Consider the following 22043-nt stretch of genomic DNA (forward strand, 5'->3'; position numbering starts at 1 on the left):
GGAGAAGAAAGGAAGCCCGGAGGTAAGCACAGATGCATTTTCTTATTCTCCTCCTCACGCTGCAGGCTGGGAGGTGCTCCTCACCTGAGCAGAGTGTGCTCCTGCAGTCCGCTCATGTTCCCAGGGCCCAGACAAGGTGAGCGGTGCAGATGTGTGAGAGCATCTTCTTAAGCCTCTCTTTCCGTTACCCGTCATCCCCAGCAGCGAAGGAATGTTGGTGGGCGAAGGTTTGAGTCTCTCTCCCCCGCGAGGGCAAAGGAAACGTTCTGATTCTCTTTTTACGTACAGATGCTGCCATTTCGAAGCCTGACCTCCTGTCACGGATTGAGCAAGGAGAGGATCCCAATGCGGAGGATCCGGATGACTCTGAGGGAGGAGAAACCCCTACAGACCCCAGCACCGGTGAGCCATAAGGTTCCTAGGACTCAGCGGGAGGTGGAAAGCAGACGTGTGGCTGCCACCGCCTGCCTGCGCTCTTCCACTTGCCTCTGCTGTTGAGTTTTGCCAGCTCTGTCCTTGGGTACAGGGGTGACTTTGCCTTCCTCATCACCTCTTACCCGATGCGGCCATATCTCCTGAAATCCTCTGTAAAGCAGCTGGGAGGTGTGAGCGTAAACACCCGTCGTTCTTTCTCCTGTGCACAGAGTTTTCCTTTCCTGGTCCTGATGACAGCTCGTGGAGTAAATACGAAGAGACTCTGCCTGAAAGCCACGAGGGCTCTGAAGAAGAGGAAAGCATGGAGGTCCCTAGTACATGTGAGTTAGAAGCGCAGAGCTTCGCCGAGCGCTGCGCAGAGAGGGAGATAGAGGCGGGCTCAGGCACTTGGCACTTGCTGGGGATTGCCCGGGGTGAGATCCTGCCTTCGCCGTGGTCTCTGCCAGGCTTGCCTCAAGGGTCAGCGTGGGAGCTGGACGGCAGCCGAGGCAGATGGATAGCACACGTGCAGAAGAAGCTGCAGTACGTGAGCAGCAGGCTGTAAAAGCGGCTCTGGGCTGGCTGGGGGATGCAGATCACCTCTACGGTGTCGCATCACTCGGTGAGGTAGCATGTTTGGTCAGCCTTGACATGGAGATGAGCGGGAGCGTGCGTAGTGCAGGCAAGCTTCGCTGGCGTGAGCAACAGAGTTCTTAAAGGTCTTTTTGACGAATACGCAAAGTGATATTTTTCACAGCTTTCTCTGTCAGCCAAATGTGAGGCTTCTTGTGGCGCAGCAAAAGGCGTGTCCTTGTCACCGCCCCGTCGTTCCTGGTCCCTGCTCTGAAGCGTGGGGGGACACGTGAAGCATCCCTTGCTGGGATGTGCCTTTGGCTTTCCGGCCTTGGTCTCAGAAGCAGCTCAACTGTTGTGGCTGATGCTTTTCCAGAATTTCAGCCTGATGCAAACAAAGCAGCCTGTTTTCAAGCCACACACGTAGATGTCTGACAGAGTGACAAGCAGATGAAGAGCCCTGTGAGTGGAGTGCCGAGCGGTATTCTCTGGGCACGCAAATGCTCAGCATAGGTTTACCTTCTCAGGGTCTGCAGAAACTGGTGGTTTTTCAGCCCTCTTCTCTGCATGCTCAGATCCTCTGGGCTCTTTTCACCCTCCCTTTGCCAGGGACCTTGGCGGTTGCTTTGAGTTACCGTTTTTACCATGGAAGATCCTTCAGGCCTAGGCACTGTACAAGCCCAGAAGGAAAAGAGGTTTTATTACCCTTCCCTCAGTTTTTTTTTGCCTTTATCCTAAGTCACGTGTTCTCAAAGACCTGTTCTGCTTCACCTCCTGCTAAGGAACCCACTTTTTCCCTTTGTCTATCCATGTATAGAGATCTCATCATTGTACTGTCTGAGCTTTCTCAAGAAGTCTTTATCAATGATCTGGACAAGGGGATGGAGTGCACCCTCAGTCAGTTTGCAGGGGACACCAAGTTGGGCGGGAGTGTTGACCTGCTGGAGGGTAGGAAGGCTCTGCAGAGGGATCTGGACAGGCCGGACCGATGGGTCGAGGTACGAGGTTCAACCAGGCCAAGTGCCAGGTCTTGCCCTTGGGTCACACCAATCCCATGGGCGCTACAGGTGTGGGGCAGAGTGGCTGGAAAGCTGCCTGGTGGAAAAGGACCTGGGGATGTTGGTGGACGGCCGGCTGAATGTGAGCCGGCAGTGTGCTCAGGTGGCCAAGAAGGCCAACAGCATCCTGACCTGTAGCAGCAACAGTGTGGCCAGCAGGAGCAGGGCAGTGACCGTCCCCTTGTTGTTGGCACTGGTGAGGCCCCACCACGAGTGCTGTGCTCAGTTTTGGGCCCCTCACGACAAGAAAGACATTGAGGTGCTGGAGCGTGTCCAGAGAAAGGCAACGGAGCTGTGGTGGGTCTGGAGCACAAGTCCTGCGAGGGGCGGCTGAGGGCCCTGGGGACGTTCAGCCTGGAGAGGAGGAGGCTGAGGGGAGACCTTCTCGCTCGCTACAGCTCCCTGAAAGGAGGGGGTAGCGAGGGGGGGGTCGGGCTCTTCTCCCAAAGGGCAGGCGATGGAACAAGAGGAAATGGCCTCAAGTTGCGTCAGGGGAGGTTTAGGTTGGATATTAGGAAAAATTTCTTCCCGGGAAGGGTTGTGAAGCGCTGGCAGAGGCTGCCCAGGGCAGTGGTGGAGTCGCCATCCCTGGGGGTATTTAAAAGCCGTGTAGCCGTGGTGCTGAGGGACATGGGTTAGTGGTGGGCTTGGCAGCGCTGGGGTGATGGTTGGACTCGATCTTAAGGGTCTTTTCCAACCTCAGTGATTCTGTGATTCTAAGTCAAAATACTTTGGCTTTGTTTATACTCCAGTACTGCTTAAGTAGCTCCCGGATGGGACTTGCAACCCCGTAGTGCCCGGTATGGTCTTGAGTGTGCCAAGCAGAGACCCGAGAGAATTGCGGTCTAAATAACGAGGCAGTTCTTATCTCAAAGAAATGACATGCATGTCTCTGCTCTGCCAGATGAACAGCAGTGTGATGAGGAAGGTCCCGAAAGCCTCGAGCTTCCTAGCTCATTGGCAGGAAAGTGGGAAGAGGTTTTCTCAAGCCCAGAGGAAGAGATGAAGCTGAGCAGCAAGAGCCGGAGCGGATCGACCCCGCAGCAGAGAACCGCAACGGGCAATGGGCTGAGGCGCTCCTCTCGCCGTGGAAGAGACTTGGCCAAGAAGGACGCTCCTGAGGACGTGGCCGCAGTAGAGGGGCCGTACATCTGCTGCGAGTGTGGGGAGAGCTTCCTGGACAAGCAGCTCTTTGCCACCCATCAGAAAGCGCACGCCAGCGAGGAAGCCTGCACTTCCCTGGAGCACGGAGAAAGCTTCAGGCAGAAATCCAAAACAACCCCTACGAAAGCCCAAGGGTCCTCTCGCTCCAAACCGTCCAAGCGCCCCGATGGGGAGAAGAGCTCCGGTTTCAAGTACGGCTTTGTCAGGCAGGTGAACAACATGGTGGAGAGACCGTACACCTGCTCCCAGTGCAAGGAGAGCTTCAGCCTGGAAGTGAGCCTTATCTTGCACCAGAAGCTCCATACGGGGAAGGGCGATGGGCCGCTGACGTGCACCTACTGCGGGAAGGACTTCCGAGACCTCTCCAAAGCCATCCGCCATCAGCGCATCCACACCGGGGAGAGGCCGTACCAGTGCACCGAGTGCGGGAAGAGCTTCATCCGCCGGGACCACCTGCTCAAGCACTGGCGGGTCCACACCGGGGAGACCCCCTACCAGTGTCCCGTCTGCGGGAAGCACTTCCGCTACAAAGAGTCTCTGAATTGCCACCAGAAAATCCACTCCCGCAACCCCCGGCCCATGGAGGATTCGCAGCACAACCTGGAGTCGGCGACTCAAACCGGCCATTTCTGCGTGAAAAAAGAAACTAAGCAGTAGCGCTGCGGTGGGAGGCCGGGGCAGAAGGGCTCGCGGTTACGGTAACGGTCTGGCAGGTGGACGTGCAGCATGATGGGAGGTGAACTTGTATCGCAGCTAATCCATGTGGTCATGCTACAAAGCCCGCTTTGTTGAAGCATCAAAGGAATTCCTCTTAAAAACTCTGATCGGACGGCCTAGGCACCTCTTCGACCCCGCAGGGTTACATGAGACTTCCATAGCGGCGTAGGCCTTGTACTAGTTGTCCCCTACGCAGGTTTGGATTTCGCCTGTAGAGAATAATCCCAAGCGATTCTCTGGGGTCCGTATTTAGCAGGTGTTTCCCCACCTATCTTTGTGCATATGCAGGAGTGACAAGCTTTCGCTTTCTTTTTTCCACTCGTTTCACGGCAAGGCTGGAAGCGTGAGGGAGGGAAGGGAGGCGCCGTTCCCAGGCAACTGGCCGCCCGCTCCCGTTGCGTTGCCGCACCTCAAAACGGCAAGCCCCGCGCTGCGAGGCCAGGGCTGGGATGAAGGGAAGAGAGGCGAGGCAGAGACGTGGTTAGGGGCACGACGCAGGATTTGTCGAAGGGAAAAAAAAAAAAAAAAAAAAAAAAAAGGCAGAGAGGAGAGAGCGGCAAAGAGCAAGGTGAGAAAAAAGTGGGTGCAGGAGGAAAGGAAGGGCAGGAGAAGGGGCTGAGGACATTGGAGCAGGAGGATTTGGGAAGGGCAGCGTGCGGAGGCGCGGTCGGGTATCTCACCCGAGGAGGACACGTCTTTGTTCTTTTGAAGGATGTTACTGGTACCAGTCGGGCTGTAGTTTCCCTCTGGCCCAAGGGAACGGAGCCGCTGGTCCGTCACACAAACTCCTGTCAATGAAGGCGATTTTATTATAATTTTTTAACTGGGTTTGGTCTCACACTCAGGTAAGTCAGATGTGTGAAAGCAACTTCTCCTAACCCCTGTAAAGAGCTGTTTGGTTTTTAGTTAATCTAGAAGTAGTATATTATTATTATTATTATTATTAATTATTATTATTATTATTATTATAATACTACAAGGAAACGTGTGGCACTATATTTCACAGTTGATCTAAAACACTTAAATGTACGAGATAACTGACAACGGAGTTTTTCGGACGTCTGTGTAAATATTGGTTGACTTCTCGGAGCTAATTGGTGTTGTTCCTGAGGTGGCTGTAAGTGGTGTCTCTTCCGCTGTGTTATCGTCAGCTGCTGGTTCGTGATCGTGTTTTGTAATAACTTTTGTAAAGTCTGTCAATACAGTGTTTCCATTCTGAAGCCCGTGTTGGGTGAGTGATCGCAGCCCCGGTCCCCTCGCTGGCCTCGGTGTTTCGTCCTTGCTCGCCCCTCTCCTGCCGTGACGCCTCCCGCACCCGCACCCGGCTGGTATTTATTAGCGTTTTCCAGGTAACTTGCAGAACTGGTGAACCGCACAAACTGAGCGGGCTCTGCTCAAATGTCCGTGCCGGGGAACCAGGGCCGGCAAACGAGGCTGCTCCGCGCAGCTCTGGGGCCGCTGCGGTCGGTGTCCGGCATTGGGGGTTGGTGTTTTTATGCTTGTTACCTGCTGCCGCTAACGGCTGGAAGCAGACTTTGGTTTTATGCGAGAATAACGTCGCACTCTGGCAGCTGGCCCTGCGCCAGGCAGAAATCAGAGCTGCAGCAATGGCCAAGGAGTTGCCAGTCTTGGCCGGGCTGTGCTGTGGGGTAGAGCCGGGACAGTCTGGTGCTGGGAGAAGCACCGGTGTGTGCCGCTGCGGCGCTGCCCTGAGCCTCGGAGGTGAGATGCGGTGGACTGACCCTCCGGCACTGACTGCAGCCCCCTGCAGCGGGCGAGAAGAGCCATGGCGAGCTCTGCCAAGGGTCCAGCCACCGACGGTATGCGTTCATCTCTCCTACGTCACCCAGGACAGGGTGGCCTGGCCCCATGGCGTCCCAGCAGAGCTGGAGGGACGCTGGCACAGGGGTCCAGGCTCGCTCGTGCCTGCTGCCCATCGGAGGGGCAGCTGGCAAGCCGGGCTGCGCTGGGTTTGCATCGCTGTTTCCTCGCTCACACGTACCTAAACTCTTTGTACCGGGGCTGCCAATAAACTACCAAAAAGGGCAGCGTGCCCTTTTGTCTCGCTGTGCCCGGGCCTCGTGCGTGCCGGGGAAGGCAGTGCCAGTGGCAGGGCTCAGCCGGGTGGCCCTGGGGATGTGGGGCTGGTAGAGGGGGCAGCGGGTGCCCCACGGTGTCCCACTCCTCCCCAGCAGGTTGGGGTTCTACCCTGTCATCTCACCCCTTCCTGGGCATGGGGACATGGCAGGGGGGTCCCACTGTGGAGGGGAGACCCTGCCTGGCACCAGCACCCTGGGCTGCTCCTGGGTCTCTGCACCCAGACCCCAGCCTGTCCCCGTGTCCCCTCTGCCACCTTCCTCATGGTGACCTGGTCCACAGCTCTGCAGGCTGCAGCAGGTGGGTCCCAAGCCCTGGCTGGTGGAAGCTCTTTGGTTCTTCCCTGTTCCCAGCCCAGAGCCGCCTGGCCTCTTCTCCCCTCCACCGCTGCGAGGAGCTGCCGGCTGTGCCGGGGTGCCTGGGTGATGCCACACATGAGGTGCTGCCCGTGCTCTGGAGCAACCTGGTGGGATGGAGATCTCCTCCCTGAGGAGAAGGACTTGGGGTGTTAGTGGATGAACAGCTGTCCCTGAGCCGGCAGTGTGCGCTGGCAGCCCAGCAAGCCCCCGGCATCCCGGGCTGCATCCCCCGCAGCGTGGCCAGCAGGGTGAGGGGGGGATTGTGCCCCTCTGCTGCGCTCTGCTCTGCTCTGGGGAGACCCCCCCGCAGTGCTGCCTCCAGCTCGGGGGCCTCAGCGCAGGAGAGACATGGAGCTGGTGGAGCGGGGCCAGAGGGGGCCCCGGAGGTGCTGGGAGGGCTGGAGCCCCTCTGCTGGGAGGACAGGCTGGGAGAGGTGGGGGGGTCAGCCTGGAGAAGAGAAGGCTCCGGGGAGACCTGAGAGCCCCTCCCAGTGCCTAAAGGGGCTCTGGGAGAGCTGGGGGGGGACTCTGGGTCAGGGAGGGGAGCCGTGGGACGAGGGGGAATGGTTTTAGACTGGAAGAGGGGAGATTTAGGTGAGATATTGGGAAGAACTTCTGGGCTGGGGGGGTGGTGAGCCCCTGGCGCAGGTTGCCCCGAGAAGCTGTGGCTGCCCCATCCCTGGAGGTGCTCAAGGCCGGGTTGGACAGGGCTTGGAGCAACCTGGGCTGGGGGGAGGTGTCCCTGCCCAGGGCGGGGGGTGGGACTGGATGGTCTTCAAGGTCCCTTCCAACCCAAACTGTTCTGTGATTCTATGGGGCTGCCCCACGCAGGGAGGGGTGCAGGGACGGAGGGTCCGGGGGTGGTGAGGGGGGAGAAGGGGCGGCTCATGGCAGGGGAAAAAGCATCGCGCTGCATCTGGCTGCTCCAGCGCTGCGAGGCTGCGTGTCCCGGCTGCTGCCGGCAGTGAGGCTGAGCGTGGCTCCCGGGTCGAGCACACAGAGAGACCATAAATACACACATATGTACTGTTACATACATATACACAGGCGTCCATACGTGGTCTGCAGCCCAGATCACAGGCACACGGTGCTCACACCATCACAGCACCGGGGGCCACATCCTGACCCCCCTCTGGCTGATCACGATGCAGAGCCACGAGTGGGACATAAATATAGGTGACAAACACACATGTATATCTCTCTCCATGCGTACAGTGTGGTTCCCTCCAGCAGACTGGCTCAGACGCTCCCTCTGCCCAGTAGCTGCCCCTGGATCCCAGTCTACCCAGTTGCACCAGGACATCTGAGCTCCCCTCATCCCAGAGCTGCTCCTGGTGTCCCCTCCTGATGGGTGTCACCCGCGGCTGGTGGCTGCGGATCCCTGGGATGGCCCAGAGAGGGGGTCCCTAGTTGGGGTTCCCACCTGCCTTTGTGCCCCGGGCGGGTGGGGACAGGCGTTGTACCCCCCAGGCGCGGGTGCCGCAGCCATGTCCTCCATTCCGGCATCGCAGCTGTGACGGGATGTGGCCTCATTCCAGTGTCCCCCTTGTCCCCTCCCTTTTTCCGCAATCCAGAGGGTTTCCTGCCCTTCCCCATGTGCGCTGTCACTGACTTCCCCACATTGTCACCTCCTTCCAGGGGTCCCCGAGGTCGGGAGTGGGAGCAAGGCTGTGTGCCGGGGGGGCTCTACCAGGATGGGATGGAATATGGATGGGGATGGGATGGGGATGGGGATGGGATGGGATGGGGATGGGGATGGGGATGGGGATGGGGATGGGGATGGGATGGGGATGGGATGGGGATGGGGATGGGGATGGGGATGGGGATGGGGATGGGGATGGGGATGGGATGGGGATGGGATGGGGATGGGGATGGGATGGGGATGGGATGGGATGGGATGGGATGGGATGGGATGGGATGGGATGGGATGGGTATGGGATGGGATGGGGAAGTGGATGGGATGGGATGGGGATGGGATGGGGATGGGGATGGGGATGGGGAGGGGATGGGGATGGGATGGGATGGGATGGGATGGGATGGGATGGGATGGGATGGGATGGGATGGGATGGGATGGGGTGGGATGGGAATGGGGTGGGGATAGGATGGGGATGGGGATGGAATGGAATAGGATGGAATAGGACAGGGTGAACGGCATGGGATAGGATGGGGCAGGGATGATGCAGTGGGGCGGGATGGTGTCGTGGTTTATCCCCAGCCAGCAGCTAGGACCACACAGCCACTCATTCACTCCCCCCTGTCCTGAGTAGGGGAGGGAGAAGAGGGAAAAAAGGAGGAAAAAAACCCCAAACTCGTGGCAAATCTCTCTCACCTCCTCACGGTCGGTCAGCCAGCCAGTCCCGAGCAGCGATGGCACATTCCTGCCCCCCGGACACCCCCCATTTCTGTACCAAGCAGGTGGCCACGGTGTGCAATGTCCCCTTGGCCACCGGGTCCCGGCTGTGCCCCCCCTCCGCTTTACGGGGAAGCGGCAAAAATCCCCGAGGGATGTAAAACATCACCGGGCACCCACTGCAACATGGAGTGGTGTCGCCATCAGTATCCCGGCAAATGCAAACCACAGCAGCTACGGGACAGAAAATTCACTCCATCATAGCTGTAGGGAGTGAGGATTGGGATGGGATGGGATGGGATGGGATAGGGATAGGGATGGGGATGGGGATGGGGATGGGGAGAGGATGGGGAGGGGATGGGGAGGGGATGGGGATGGGGATGGGGAGAGGATGGGGAGGGGATGGGGATGGGGATGGGATGGGGATGGGATGGGGATGGGATGGGATGGGATGGGATGGGATGGGATGGGATGGGGATGGGGATGGGGATGGGGATGGGGATGGGGATGGGATGGGATGGGATGGGATGGGATGGGATGGGGATGGGGATGGGGATGGGATGGGGATGGGGATGGGGATGGGATGGGATGGGATGGGATGGGATGGGGATGGGGATGGGGATGGGGATGGGGATGGGGATGGGATGGGATGGGATGGGGATGGGGATGGGGATGGGATGGGGATGGGGATGGGGATGGGGATGGGGATGGGGATGGGGATGGGGATGGGGATGGGGAGAGGATGGGGAGGGGATGGGGATGGGGATGGGATGGGGATGGGATGGGATGGGATGGGGATGGGGATGGGGATGGGGATGGGGATGGGGATGGGGATGGGGATGGGATGGGGATGGGGATGGGGATGGGGATGGGATGGGGATGGGGTGGGGATGGGGATGGGGATGGGGAGGAGATAGGGATAGGGATAGGGATAGGGATAGGGATAGGGATAGGGATAGGGATAGGGATAGGGATAGGGATAGGGATAGGGATAGGGATAGGGATAGGGATGGGATGGGGGTGGGGATGGGACGGGATGGGATGGGGTGGGGATGGGATGGGGATGGGGATGGGGATGGGATAGGGATAGGGATAGGGATGGGGATAGGGATGGGGATGGGACGGGATGGGGATTGGGATGGGGATGGGGATGGGATGGGGATGGGGTGGGAATGGGATGGGGAGGGGATGGGGATGGGGTTTGGATGGGGATGGGATGGGGATGGGGATGGGGTGGGGACGGGGATGGGGGGTGGATGGGTGTGTGCGGGTCGGGGCCGGTCAGGGCCGGGGGCGCTGTCCCGGACAGGGCGGGGCCGGAGGGCCGTTCCTGTCGCGCGCGCGGTGCCCCCCCCCGGAGTGCCCCCTCCCCGCTGCGCGCGGTGACCCACGGGGGGGCCCTGCCCCGCGTGGGGGGGTGTGTGTGGTGTGTGTCGGGGAGGGGGGGGGGGGATGTCTGCCCGTCTCCATGGCGACGCCGCCCTCCGGCCGCCATTTCAGAGGCCCGCGGGGCGCGAGGCCGCCGGGCGCGAGGACGGGCGGGGGGGGGAATCGGCGTCGGGGGGGGCCGCCAGGGGGCGCCGCGCCGGCCCCGCCCCCGGCCATGGCGGCGCCCGACGGTGCGGGCCGGGGGAGCCCCCCCCCTTCCCCAGTCCTCCCTCAGCCCGCCCCGTCGGCCCAGTTACCCCCAGTCCGTCCCCCCCCAGTCCTCCCCGTCGGCCCAGTTACCCCCCAGGGCCGCCCCAGTTCCCCCCAGCCTCTCCTCGTTGCCTCACCCTCTCCCTCAACCCTTCCCCGTCGCCCCCCCCCTCCCCGCTTCTCCCAGTCCCTCCCCAGTTCCCCCAACCCCTCCAGTCATCCCCAGTCCTCCCCCAGTTCTTCCCAGTTCGCCGCCGCCCCCCCCAGTTTCTCCCAGTCCACCCCCAGTTGTCCACTACCCCCGCCCCAGTTCCCCCCAGTCCTCCCAGCCCCTCCCCAGCTCCCACCCAGTCGCTCTCCAGTTCTCCCCAGTTCCCGTCAGCCCCTCTCCAGCACCACCCAGTTCTCCCCAGTTCCCCCAGTCTCTCCCCATTCCTTCCAGCTATTCCCCAGTTCCCCCCAGTTCTCCCCAGTGGCACCCAGCCTCTCCCCAGTTCCACCCCCCGACCCACTCCTCCCCCGCCCTCCCAGTCCTACCAGCCCCTCCCCAGTTTCTCCGTCAAGCCTCTCCCCAGTCTCCCCCAGCGCCTGCCCAGTCCCCCCCAAGTTCCACACGGTACCCCGTCAGTCCTCCCCAGTTCCCCCCAGCCCCTCTCCAGTTTGCCCCAGTCCCCACCGCTTTATCCCCAGCCCCTCCCCAGTTCCTACAGTCCCCCCCAGCCACTCCCCAGTTGCCCCCAGCCTCTCCCCAGTTCTGCCCCCCGGCCCCTTCCCAGTCCCCCCAACCCCTCCCCATTTCCTCCCAGTGCCCCCAAGTCTCTCCCCAGTTCCCCCAGTGCCCTCCAGCCCTTCTCCAGTCCCCCCACTCCCCCCCAAATTCCACCCAGTCCTCCCCAACCTCACCCCAGTTCCCCTCCAGCCCCTTCCCAGTTCACCCCAGTTCCCCTCCCGTTACCCCCAGTTTCTCCCCAGCCCCTCCAATCCCCTCAATCCCCTCCACTCTCCCCCATTCCCCCCCAGTCCCCCCCGTTCCTCTCGCGGCCCCGCCCCGCGCGGGCGCCCCCCCGTCCCGATCCCCCCCCCCCCCCCCATCCCCGGGGCAGCCGGTTCCCGGCGCGGCAACGGGGGGGGGGGGCGAGGGGGGGGCGGCCCGACGGTGCTCGGCGGCGGCGGCGGGGGGGGGGGGGGCGGTGATGCCGTCGGTACGACAGGGGGCGCTGCGGCGCCGGCGGTCGCCCCGCTCCGCCCCGCCCGGCGCGTCCCCCGGCGGGGCTGGCGCGCGGCGGCGGCCGCCAGAGCGCCCCCTGCCGGCTCGGCGGGGCAGCGGCGGGGCCGGAGCGCCCGAGCGCGGAGCGGCGGAGCCGGGACCCGAAGCCGCGCTCGGTCTCTCGCCGCCGCTCCCCCCCCCTCCCCTTTCCCCCCCCCTCCCCCAACCCCGCCGCTATCCCCGGTCGGGTCGGGCCGCGCCCCGCCCCGCCGCGCCGCCCCCCGCCCCGCCGCCGCCCCCGCCTCGCCGCGCCGCCCCGGGCCCAGCCCGATGCCCGGCGGCGGGCGGAGGTGAAGGAGCGAACGGGCGCTGGATCCTCCCCGGCCGCGGCCCCCGGGGCCCCGGGCAGGGAACAAAGGGCCATGGCCGAGGGGGCTCCCGCTCAGGTAAGGGCGCCCGCCGACCCCCCGCCGCGGGTGGCGGCCCGGCCCGGCGCCCCAACGGGCCGCACGTCGGGGCGGGCCGCGCCGTCGGGGCCGCGGCGGGGAGGGCCGCGGCGGGGTGGGGGGTTGGGGGGGGGCTGTCAGCCCGCCGCGCCGCCGCCGCAACCCCCCCCCCTCCACCGGAGGGGGGAACGAGCCGGGCAGGGACGGGCGGCCCCGGGGGGGCGGCGCGGCCGGGCAGGGCCTCCGCCGCTGGCGGCGCCCGAGCTGCCGTCGGGGGCCCCGGGCCTGGCCGTCCCGGCGGCCGGGCCCTGCGGGGCGGGGAGCGGCTTCAATACCCCCCCCCCCACCTCGGTGACAGGCCGCCTCCCCCCCGCCCCGTGTCCCTGACAGCGCCCGGGGTGTCCCCTCGCCGTGCCCATGGCAACGGGGCTTCGGCTGTCCTCTGTCACCCCCCCCCCCCAGTGTCACCTCCCGTCCCGTGGGACCCGCAGCCGCCACCGTAAGCAGCTTAGCGGGGTCAACGCTCTTCGGGGACGTGGGGATGTCTGTCCCCGCCGCCTTGGGCGCTGTGGTGCCCCCCATCACCCTGGGGGTGTCCCCGTCCCCGTGCCCTGACCCCCCCCGCACCCCTCTGCCCGCAGGAGCCGCTGCTGCAGCCGCGCTGCCCCTCGCCCCTCCGGCCGGCGGCCGGCCCCGAGCGCACCTCGGAGCGGGAGACGCAGACGGCCGAGCTGTCCCTGACGGTGGTGGCGGCCGTGCAGGCGGTGGAGAGGAAGGTGGACTCCCACTCCACCCGCCTGCTCGACCTGGAGGGTCGGACAGGGATGGCGGAGAAGAAGCTGATCGACTGCGAGAAGACGGCGGCGGAGCTGGGGAACCAGCTGGAGAGCAAATGCGCGGCGCTGGGCACCCTCATCCAGGAGTACGGGCTGCTCCAGCGGCGCCTGGAGAACATGGAGAACCTGCTGAAGAACAGGAACTTCTGGATCCTGCGGCTGCCACCGGGCAGGAAAGGGGAAGTCCCCAAGGTAACGGTGTCCTGGGGTGGAGGTTTGCGCCCCAAAGGCTCCCGAAACGCTCATGGAGGGCAGGATGGGGGGAGAGGCGGTGGGTAAGCAGGGACAGCCCTGGCACAGGTGAGTCTCTCGTCATGTCAGGACCTGAAGGCAGCAGAGCTGCCCCTCGCCACTTCCCAGTATCCCCCCCTGGGGACCCACCAGAGGTGGGAGATGGACCCAAGGGAAATGTCCCCCCATGCTCAGGCCAGAGGTTTCAGTTCTGCTTCACCGCACTGCGCAGCCTGGGAGCCAGTTACTCTTTTAATTTTTAATTGTATTTTTTTACCGCTGTTTGAGAGAAACCCAGCAGATTTGGTGATTCTTCTTTTTACACACCATTTCTTTTCTCACCTTGGCGCTGTGCTGGGGGTCTCCTGGACCGAGGAAGGAGCATGCAGGGGCTGCTGCTGCAGGGAAGGGGGAATCTCTGGGATTCGGGGGAAGGCAGAGGAGCTCCCTGCGCTCGCAGCTGGGCTCAGCCAAGCATCGGAAGGAGCCCACTGACAGCGTTCTTCAGTTCCTGTTTGCATTTTGCAGCCTTCTCGCTAAATGAAAGTTTGCAGATGGGACCATGTGGGACACGGCAAAGTGACTGTCGCCGCTTCGCCGGAGATGAGCAGAGGGGGGCTGGAAGAGGGGGATTCACACCCCGACACCCTGTTAGCACAGTCGGGGAGCAGAAGCCGAACACAGGCCGGCTTGCGCATCCTGAATTTATCCTTAGAAATTATTACTCGGCAAACAGGCTTGAAAGCTGCGGTCTGCTCCCGGCTAATTTGCACACAATAACTAACGATAACTGGGAGCCCTTCAGGCCTGGGTAGAGTGTTCCCTCGAGTTCTGGGGTAATTGAATCTGGGTTTTTACGTCAGCTCATCAATAGAGATGAGGTCCAGCCCTAATGCCCGATTTTTATCTCCTTTACGCTCCCTCCAGGCGGGCACAAACCCGGTCTCCTGTGCGGAGTCGTCCCTGCCAGTGCAGGGACCAAGAGGAGGATGTCAGTGTTGTTTGGGGAAATCACGCTCTGGGTTCAGCACCAGGAACCGGCTGTTGGGCTGAGACCTTTAATCTCATAGAAATACGTGTCCAGGTGTTGTTTTAAATGTAAAAGAACAACTCGTTGATGGCCATGAAATAGCTGAAGCCTGGCTGCGTCCGAGCAGGAGCGAGCTGCTCCTGCCAGCGGCCGGAGATAACACGCTGGGCTCCTGGGGAAGCGAGGCGGCTGCCTGAACCTGTGCTGCTTGTGATTGCAGGTGCCGGTGACGTTTGACGATGTGTCCGTCTATTTCAACAACAAGGAATGGGAGAAGCTGGAGGAGTGGCAGAAGGAGCTGTACAAGAACGTGATGAAGGGGAACTACGAGTCGCTGATCTCCCTGGGTAAATATGGGGTGTCCTCCTCCTGGTGAAAGGCAGGTTCTCTGGGGTCCTGGCTGCCCGTGGGCTTGGGAATCTTCAGAGTCCTCCTCGGAGATCTTCTTGTGTCCCCTTGAGACCCCAATGTCCCATTTTAAATGGAGGCTTAAAAACACAGGAGGATGTTTCTAGTCTGGGTAAGGCACCCCCCCGGCCATGTCGGGTTTGGGGCACATGGTGCTGTCCTGGCTGGGTGGGGGCCAGGTGGACTGGAGATCTCCTGAGGCTCCTTCCAGCCAGAGTTACATGGTGAAAAGCCAGCACCTTCCCCGTGGCTGTTGGAAGGGTTTCTCTTTGTCTTCTGGGTCAGCAGCGGGTACCAGTCCATGCACCCCTTTAGAGGAAGGTTTTGCAGTGAAAAGCTGTCTGATGCGGTTATACCTACGCTCCTTTGGGGCATTTCCTGATGAAGCTGCAGGAGAAATTCTGGCTCTGCTGGAGCCAGAGGTGAAAAGCTTTTAGCTTCAGGAGAGCCAGGAATTTGCCTGAGAAGTTCTAAAACCCTGCCAGAAAAATGTACGGGTTGGGTTTCTTCTCGAAGGTAGTTCCTCTGTGCGTGGCACCTCAGCTACTGCCTCCGTGAATCTCTTTTGCCCATCCGGGGAGCCTGGCCTGCCTGCAGCACCAGGCTTTTCTGCCTGCAGACCCTTTGTGGATGTTCCCGAGCATCTTCACATGTCCCCCCTGGGCGCTGGGGAGAGGTGGAAGCCAATATTAGGATTGCCTGTGCAGTAATCCCTCCATCCTTCTGTCTCTCAACAGACTATGCAATTTCCAAACCTGGTGTTTTGTCTCAGATTGAGCAAGGAGAGGAACCGCGGGTCAGGAATGAGCAGGACTTGGAGGAGAGCGAGATCATTACCGATGCCACCGCAGGTGAGATGGCAGCTTAGCGCGAGGGGAGCCGTAGGTTGCGTTCAGAGGAGCTGCTCGCCCTAAGGCTAAAGCAAATGTCGCTGAGAGCTGTGCCCGAGGGGGTTATCAGGAGGAGCCTTGCGTACGAGCGGGAAAAGTTTGGCTGATTAGAGATTTGATGTCCAGGTACGGCTTAACATATAAACCAGGGCACGCAGAGCCCAGAGAGTTGGGCACTAGGAGCTGTCAGCAAGGGAAACATCTGCAACCAGACCAGGTCCTCAGGGACACAGTGTTCCTGCCAAGAAAGGAGAATCAGATCCCATTGGGAAACCCATCCACCCAAAAAAATCCTAAAATCCTCTCCAGCCTCTCCCGTTGTGCGGATGGTGCCTGGTTTTACCCTTGGAGCATCCCCCCGGGGCAGGGAAGCCTGCTCCCGTCCTGTGCGCAGGGACCCGGGGTACTGAGCAGGTTCGCCAAGGGCCCGGCTGGGCTGGGAGTGGGGCACTAGGGACCCCGAGTCCTGGGGTGACTCCTGCTCTGAGATAAGGGGCTGGTAAGGAGATAAGGAGGTGTCCTAGAAGAGATGAGGTCAGCTCCACTGCTGGTCTCTGGCCCCAGTCGCTCCAACCCCCTGCCCATGCTCTTGGTCACGAGGATCTTGAAGTTAAATCGAGGCCAACGGGAAAAGAAAAATCCTCTGCTGTCCACGGGGAGCTGCCGGCCCAGCACCGCGGCTGGGGGCTGGGTGGTGGCGGAGGGGTGCTGAGCTGCAGGCGCCGAGTCCCCTGTGCCTGAGGAGGATCCCAGGCGAGAGGCAGGAGCATGGCAGGGATGGTGGAAGGGCAGGGGCTGAAGGGAGAGCAGAAGTGGCCGAGCAAAGGAAACCCCTCTGTGGGATCAGCAGCCAGAGCTGGCCCACGGGGAGCTGGCGGGGATTGCTGCAAGCGGTTTCTTCCTCCTGGCTCCCAGGAATGATGGCGGGTGGGAATCTCTCTTTGCTTCAGCTGGTATAAGGGTTGTGATCAAAACGGAGGAGCTCCTTCCTGAAGACAGCCCTGAAAACGCTGAGCTGCACGGGATGTCGGGGCAGTCAGAAGGGAGCTTCCAGAGTCCGGATGAGGAGGCAGCCTGCGAGAGCCCCTACGGCTCTGTGTCCCCGCCGAGGGACCTCCCGGGAACCAGCCTGGGTGACTCCTCCGAATACGTAGCTGACTTCAACGAGATCCAGAGAGTCATCGTTCACCACGGGAGCTGCACAGGTGAGACGCTCGGCACACAGCTTGGCAACACGTGGCACGTCAGGGAGACGGAAGGCTCAGGAGGGGCTGTGGTGGGTTGGGGAAAGGGTTGGACAAAAGAGAAGGGTTAAATCCCACCCCAGAACCAGTGCCAGAAGGAAAGTTTCTGGCTGCATCAACCTCAAGAGCAGCTGCGGTGAGACCTCTGGTCGGGAAGAGGAGGCAGCATGTATGTGGTAGACATCAGAGTGTGGTCTCTGAGGGCACCTGACCTGCTCCAGAGCAGAGGGAGCAGTGGCTCAGTCCTCCATTAGTGGGAAAAGCCCTTGTTAGACACAGAGGACTCCTGTCCTGGTGTTAGTGGTGCAGAGGAATGGTGTAAGCCACTCAGGTGCTTACGCACTGGGCTCGGCTAGAGGAACGTGTAGGGTCCTACACGTTGACCATCGTGGGAGTCGCTCGGGGCAGGTCTGGAGGACAGGGACAAGGGTGGCAGAAGGTCCGTGGGGTGCGAGCTGCCAGGAGGGAAAGGTGCAGTGAGGTTATTTAGTGGAGAGATGAGAAGATGGTACTGGGTGGTTCATGTGAAGAAGTCTGCCAGTTGGGTGGCAGATATGGGCCAGGCCCTCCAGCTGTGCTTTGAAGGTGGAGATGGGAAAGCGGGGAGATGGACTGTCGGGACCGGCGGGTTCCCTGCCTTCTGACGGCTTTGCGATGGTATAACACAAAACAAGAAAGATGGAGTTGGGCTCTTGAGGTCATCCTCAACTCCATCTCGTGGGTCCTGTGGTCTCCTCACAGTTTTCTAAAGGAAACCAGCCAACCCACCAGTGGGGCTGGAGCCGATCCTCGTCTGAGAGCCAGCACCACTGCCGACGCATGGGGCTGAGCGGGAGCTGCAGCAGTGCCCTGACCGGGGTGCAGGTGCCGGTGGCCAGCGCTCGAGCGGTGATAGCCCCTGGGTCCGCATAGGGGAGGCTCCTTGCTGCAAGGAGGTGGGAAGGAGGACCTGGGAATGTGGGTTTTCCCCACTGACCCCTCTGTTGGTGGTGAGAGGGCCGTGGCTTTGATATATCCTGCTCCTGTCAGCTGCCTCTTCTAGGGAAAGCGCGGCTGCTCTTCCTAGAAAAGTACATAGGCCTGGCTCAAAGTCCAGCGCAGAGTGACGTGCGAGGGATCCACCGCGGGCCTTTCCTCGGGGGGTGCTGGTTGCGCGTCCTGCTGCACGTGTCCGCGGTAGGGCCGGTCTCACCAAACAAAAACACCGGGTCACCTCCGGCATCAGTGACGCAAGGCGGGAGCCTGGTGTGTGGCTATTCATCCCACCACTGTTTGCCTCTAGGAAGGAGGGGGAGTCTCTCCCTGTGCCCTGTCGCAGGGAGGCCGAAGCAGGGGGACAATCCCAGGCTGGGTGCATCATGTCAGGAGTGGAGCTGGAGCCCGGCAGCCCCGTGCTGTGTTTCCCTCGAGCAGTGCCGTGCCAGGCGCGGGGAGCGTTGTAGCCCAGCGAAACGGCAGCAGATGGAGCTGCTCCAAAATCACTCGGCTGCCCGAGTCCTCGCAAATTGGTGGCGCTTTTATCCCCCCCTGCCTTGTAGCATCGTGAAATTGCAAAACCTTTTGGCAGGCAGGTTTCACTGCACGGTCCGAAGGAGCCTGTCCGGGACGGGGTTTGTCTGTCCTCCCTGTCTGGAGGTGTGCAGGCTCACCTTGCTGCTGCGAGAGGACATGCCCGTCCCAGGCTGGAGCCAGCTCGTGGTCAGGCAGAACCGGCAGGCAGGCGCAGAAGCCTATTCAGATGTTCCTGTAGCAACCCCACAGGTGCATGAAAGGCCACCCCGTCCCACCTGACAACCCTAACGCTGTTCTGGTTTTCCCCCGCAGAAGACGGGATCGTGATCAAGACGGAGGAGGAGGAGGAGGAGGACGACCCTGACACCCTGGAGCCATGCGCCATGTTCTCGGGCAGGACCGAGCCGCCGGCGTTCCCCAGCCACGAGGCCGGGCTGGGCTGCGAGGCGCAGTGCAGCTCCAAAACGCAGCCCAGGAGCCTGGCGGCCGCCCGCGTGGGCAAGCCCCCCGCCTGCGAGAGAGACTCCGGGGAGATGAAGCCGGCCACCGCCCAGCAGCGGAACCGGACGAGGGAGAGACCCTACATCTGCCCCGAGTGCGGGAAGAGCTTCATGCTCAAGATCAACTTCATGATCCACCAGCGCAACCATCTCAAGGAAGGGCCCTACGAGTGCCACGATTGCGACCTCAGCTTCCGCAACAAGCAGCAGTTCCTGCTGCACCAGCGCAGCCACACGCGCCGGGGCGTGGGTGTCCCCCGGCGCCCAGATCACGGCCTCAAGCCCCAGCCACGGCCCCCGCCTCCGGGGAAGCCCTACAAGTGCTCCGAGTGCGAGAGCAGCTTCAGCCACAAGTCGAGCCTCAGCAAACACCAGATCACCCACGTCGGGGAGCGGCCCTTCACCTGCGGCGAGTGCCGGAGGAGCTTCCGCTTGCAGATCAGCCTCATCATGCACCAGAGGATCCACGCCGGCAAAAGCGAGATGGCCTTCCTCTGCCCCCAGTGCGGGAAGAACTTCACCCGGCCCTCCCACCTCCTGCGGCACCAGCGGACTCACACCGGTGAGCGGCCCTACCAGTGCAGCCAGTGCGAGAAGACCTTCAGCGAGAAGTCCAAGCTCACCAACCATTACCGCATCCACACCCGGGAGCGCCCGCACGCCTGCGCCGTCTGCGGGAAGGGTTTCATCCGCAAGCACCATCTCCTGGAGCACCAGCGCATCCACACGGGCGAGCGGCCCTACCACTGCACCGAGTGCGGCAAGAACTTCACCCAGAAGCATCACCTCCTGGAGCACCAGCGGGCGCACACTGGGGAGCGGCCCTACCCCTGCACCGAGTGCACCAAGTGCTTCCGCTACAAGCAGTCCCTCAAGTACCACCTGAGGACGCACATGGGAGAGTGAGGGGCTGCTGACGGCTTCCTCTCCCTCCCCTCCTTCCCTCCATCCATCCCTCCAGCCCTCCTCCTCCTCCTCTTCCTCCTCCGCTCATCTCTCCCACCCTCCCTCCATCCCCCCACCCCCGGCTCAGGGCATGGACATCAAGGAAGCTTTGTGTGGTAGCGCCGCTGGTCTGGTGGAGACGGCTAGGCTGATCGGAAATAAATTAATTAATTAAAGCAAGCAACGCGCGGCAAAATTAAAAGATTATATATATATAAAATTAACAGAAGCAGCTGATTTAGGGGGAATCCTCACCATCAGAAAAAAAAAAAAAAGCAAACAAACCAACAACAAAAGAAACCTGTACAGGGTGTTTTGCCGGAGTAGGACTCTTAACTGCTTTTTAAATCTACTGTTTGGTTTTTTAATAAATGTGGAGGAACTTTTTATTTGATAAGCAAACTTAGGATCGCCAAGATTTTTTTTTTTTTTCTTTTTTAAAAATGCTCTGTAGGCTGATTCTGGCACAGTTGCTTTTGTCCAGGAGCTCTGCAGAGGTGCTGCCTCGTCCCAGCTTTCCGGGCTGGACGCGACAGCCACTCAGCAGCGCGTGGTGACAAGGAGCTCCCGGCCAGGGGGAGGTGAGTAATAAATAGATCCAGATGACGAGGAAGTTCTCCGTGTGTCTAGATTTGAAGCGCTGATAGGTGCCTGCCCGGCTCTCGGGGCTGTGATACACTCATGAATTATACAATAGAATAAAATACTAGTTGCAGTAAAAGAACCTTTTTCTGGTAGGACCCCATCAGCAAGGCTCCTCCAAACACTCATTTCTAGCGCTTAATCCTTCCGCAGCGGCAGACGCCTTTCCGGTGAGCGGCGACCCCGGGTGCCTGGCCCTCCCGTCACCACGAGAGCTGCACCGAAGGCATCACCAGCCGGCATGAGACGCGGGAGCGGTTTGTAGACACGGGTCTTGCCGCGGCGTGTCGTGGGGTCATGATGTACCTCACTGTGTTTAACTGCTCTTCTGCTCTCTTTGAAACACACTGCGGCCAGTGGGCTGCCCTCGCTGGTAGCATCGACCATGCACTTCCCAGCGGCGGGAGCAGCAGGACTCCTGTCCCAGACGGAGGAGCAGGTCCTGGGCTGGCTCTGAGAAAAGCCCCGGCCAGCTTGGGGTTGCCCACGGGAGACCGCCCGGCTCGCAGGCACCCGCTGCCGGTGTCCCTCGCCACGCGGCTGTGGCTGTAGTCTTGGTGGGTGGGCCACGGGTCCGTCTCCTTGCTGTTGGTTTGAGCTTCCATCTCCAGCAGCTCGGTTCTCCGTGTTCCTGGCTCGTCCTCCTCGCAGCTCCCGTAGTTGGGCTGCGGCAGGGTGAGAAGCACCTGAAGGGCCGGGCCGTGGCTGGAGCGGTGACGCCAGCTCCCTGGTGCTCACCAGGCCCCTGGTGCCGTGGGGACAGCGATGTCAGATCTCATGTTGGACAGTGGCATCAATAAACAGAGCGATGATGGGATAAGTTGTCAGGACCTATTAATGCCTTTGCAGAACTGAAGTCCTCGCTGCAGGACTTACTGTGCATATAAACCCCTCCTAAATTTGTAACTTACAGCTTCTTCTGTGCTGGAAAGTGCATGGAGCTGCTGAGAGCTGCTGGCCGGTCACTGCCGTGGAGAGGAGCATTTTGGGGCTGCCAGGGCAGGTTCCAGCCGAGGTTCCTGCGTTCCTGATGTTGGGGTGCTGCTCGAAACTCCTTGGGAGCAGTTTGAGGTTTCAGGTCCTGGTGTGCAGTCAGATGTGGGTTAAATACGCTGCGACGGGGCTGGTGTCCCGGGAGGGAGGTGACAGTGTGGGACAGGAGGGCCTGGCTGCAGCCCCTGGCCCAGCCGGCTGTCCCGTGCCCCTCGGCAGCCTCCCCGCATTCCCCTCATCAGGACTAAATGCAATTAGGGGGAATAAAGAAATTAAAAGCACAACTGACTCTGGCTCTCAGCAGCTTGTGTTCATCATGCTGGCAGTGCCACAGACCTGGCACTTTCTTTTTTTCTTCCTAGAAATTAATGGATTCAGCCTTATTTTTTTATGGTAAAGCGGCCACTTAAGTGCCCGAACTAGCCAAGGACCTGCTGGGGGTGCCTGGGGGACGGGCAGCCCCCTCCTTGCCTTGGCGTGGGCAGGGTGGCAGCGCCTGCTCGTGCTGCTCCTCGCTGGCCATGTGTGCGCATAACGGCATTGGTCGCTGGACGCCGCCAGGATTTAACAACATCCAGGTGACCTTCAGTGGCTCGAATGTCAACAGTCCATCTGCAGCCGCAGCTCCCACGCTGTGGGGGAGGCATGGCCATCGCAGCCCCCAGCAGGCACTGAGCTCTGGGTGGCAGGGGCATCAAAAAAATGCAGAGGTGGTGGTGCTGCAGGGCACGAATCTGGGGGGTGGCACATGCCGTGAGCAGCCGCGCCACCCCCGAGTTGTCTTCAGG

At 61.2% G+C, this 22043-nt stretch overlaps 1 protein-coding gene across 2 annotated transcripts; it reads left to right on the top strand.

The window, feature by feature from the left end:
* Window positions 1–6: 6 nt before the first annotated feature.
* Window positions 7–20491, top strand: LOC309686593 (zinc finger protein 783-like). 2 transcript variants are annotated; one of them, XM_082499321.1, is made up of 8 exons: window positions 7–22; window positions 289–402; window positions 645–755; window positions 12666–13052; window positions 14342–14468; window positions 15267–15380; window positions 16370–16624; window positions 18488–20491. In XM_082499321.1, exons 2-8 carry the CDS (start codon window positions 289–291, stop codon window positions 19579–19581), a joined length of 2202 nt encoding a protein of 733 aa, XP_082355447.1. In that variant the 5' UTR covers window positions 7–22; the 3' UTR covers window positions 19582–20491. The 2 variants fall into 2 exon arrangements, with proteins under 2 accessions (XP_082355447.1, XP_082355448.1); XM_082499322.1 differs by lacking the exons at window positions 7–22; window positions 289–402; window positions 645–755 and adding an exon at window positions 11995–12024.
* The last annotated feature ends 1552 nt before the right edge of the window (window positions 20492–22043 follow it).

The sequence above is a fragment of the Vanellus vanellus genome (genome assembly GCF_965231255.1).
Source record: "Vanellus vanellus genome assembly, chromosome: 2".
Classification (NCBI taxonomy): domain Eukaryota; kingdom Metazoa; phylum Chordata; class Aves; order Charadriiformes; family Charadriidae; genus Vanellus; species Vanellus vanellus.

Bases quoted from the DNA above. Each gene is read 5' to 3' on its own strand.
- LOC309686593 (XM_082499321.1), top strand. From the start codon at position 289: ATGCTGCCATTTCGAAGCCTGACCTCCTGTCACGGATTGAGCAAGGAG. The intron at 403-644 runs GTGAGCCATAAG...TCCTGTGCACAG, and splicing joins CCCTACAGACCCCAGCACCG to AGTTTTCCTTTCCTGGTCCT. The intron at 15,381-16,369 runs GTGAGATGGCAG...TCTTTGCTTCAG, and splicing joins CATTACCGATGCCACCGCAG to CTGGTATAAGGGTTGTGATC.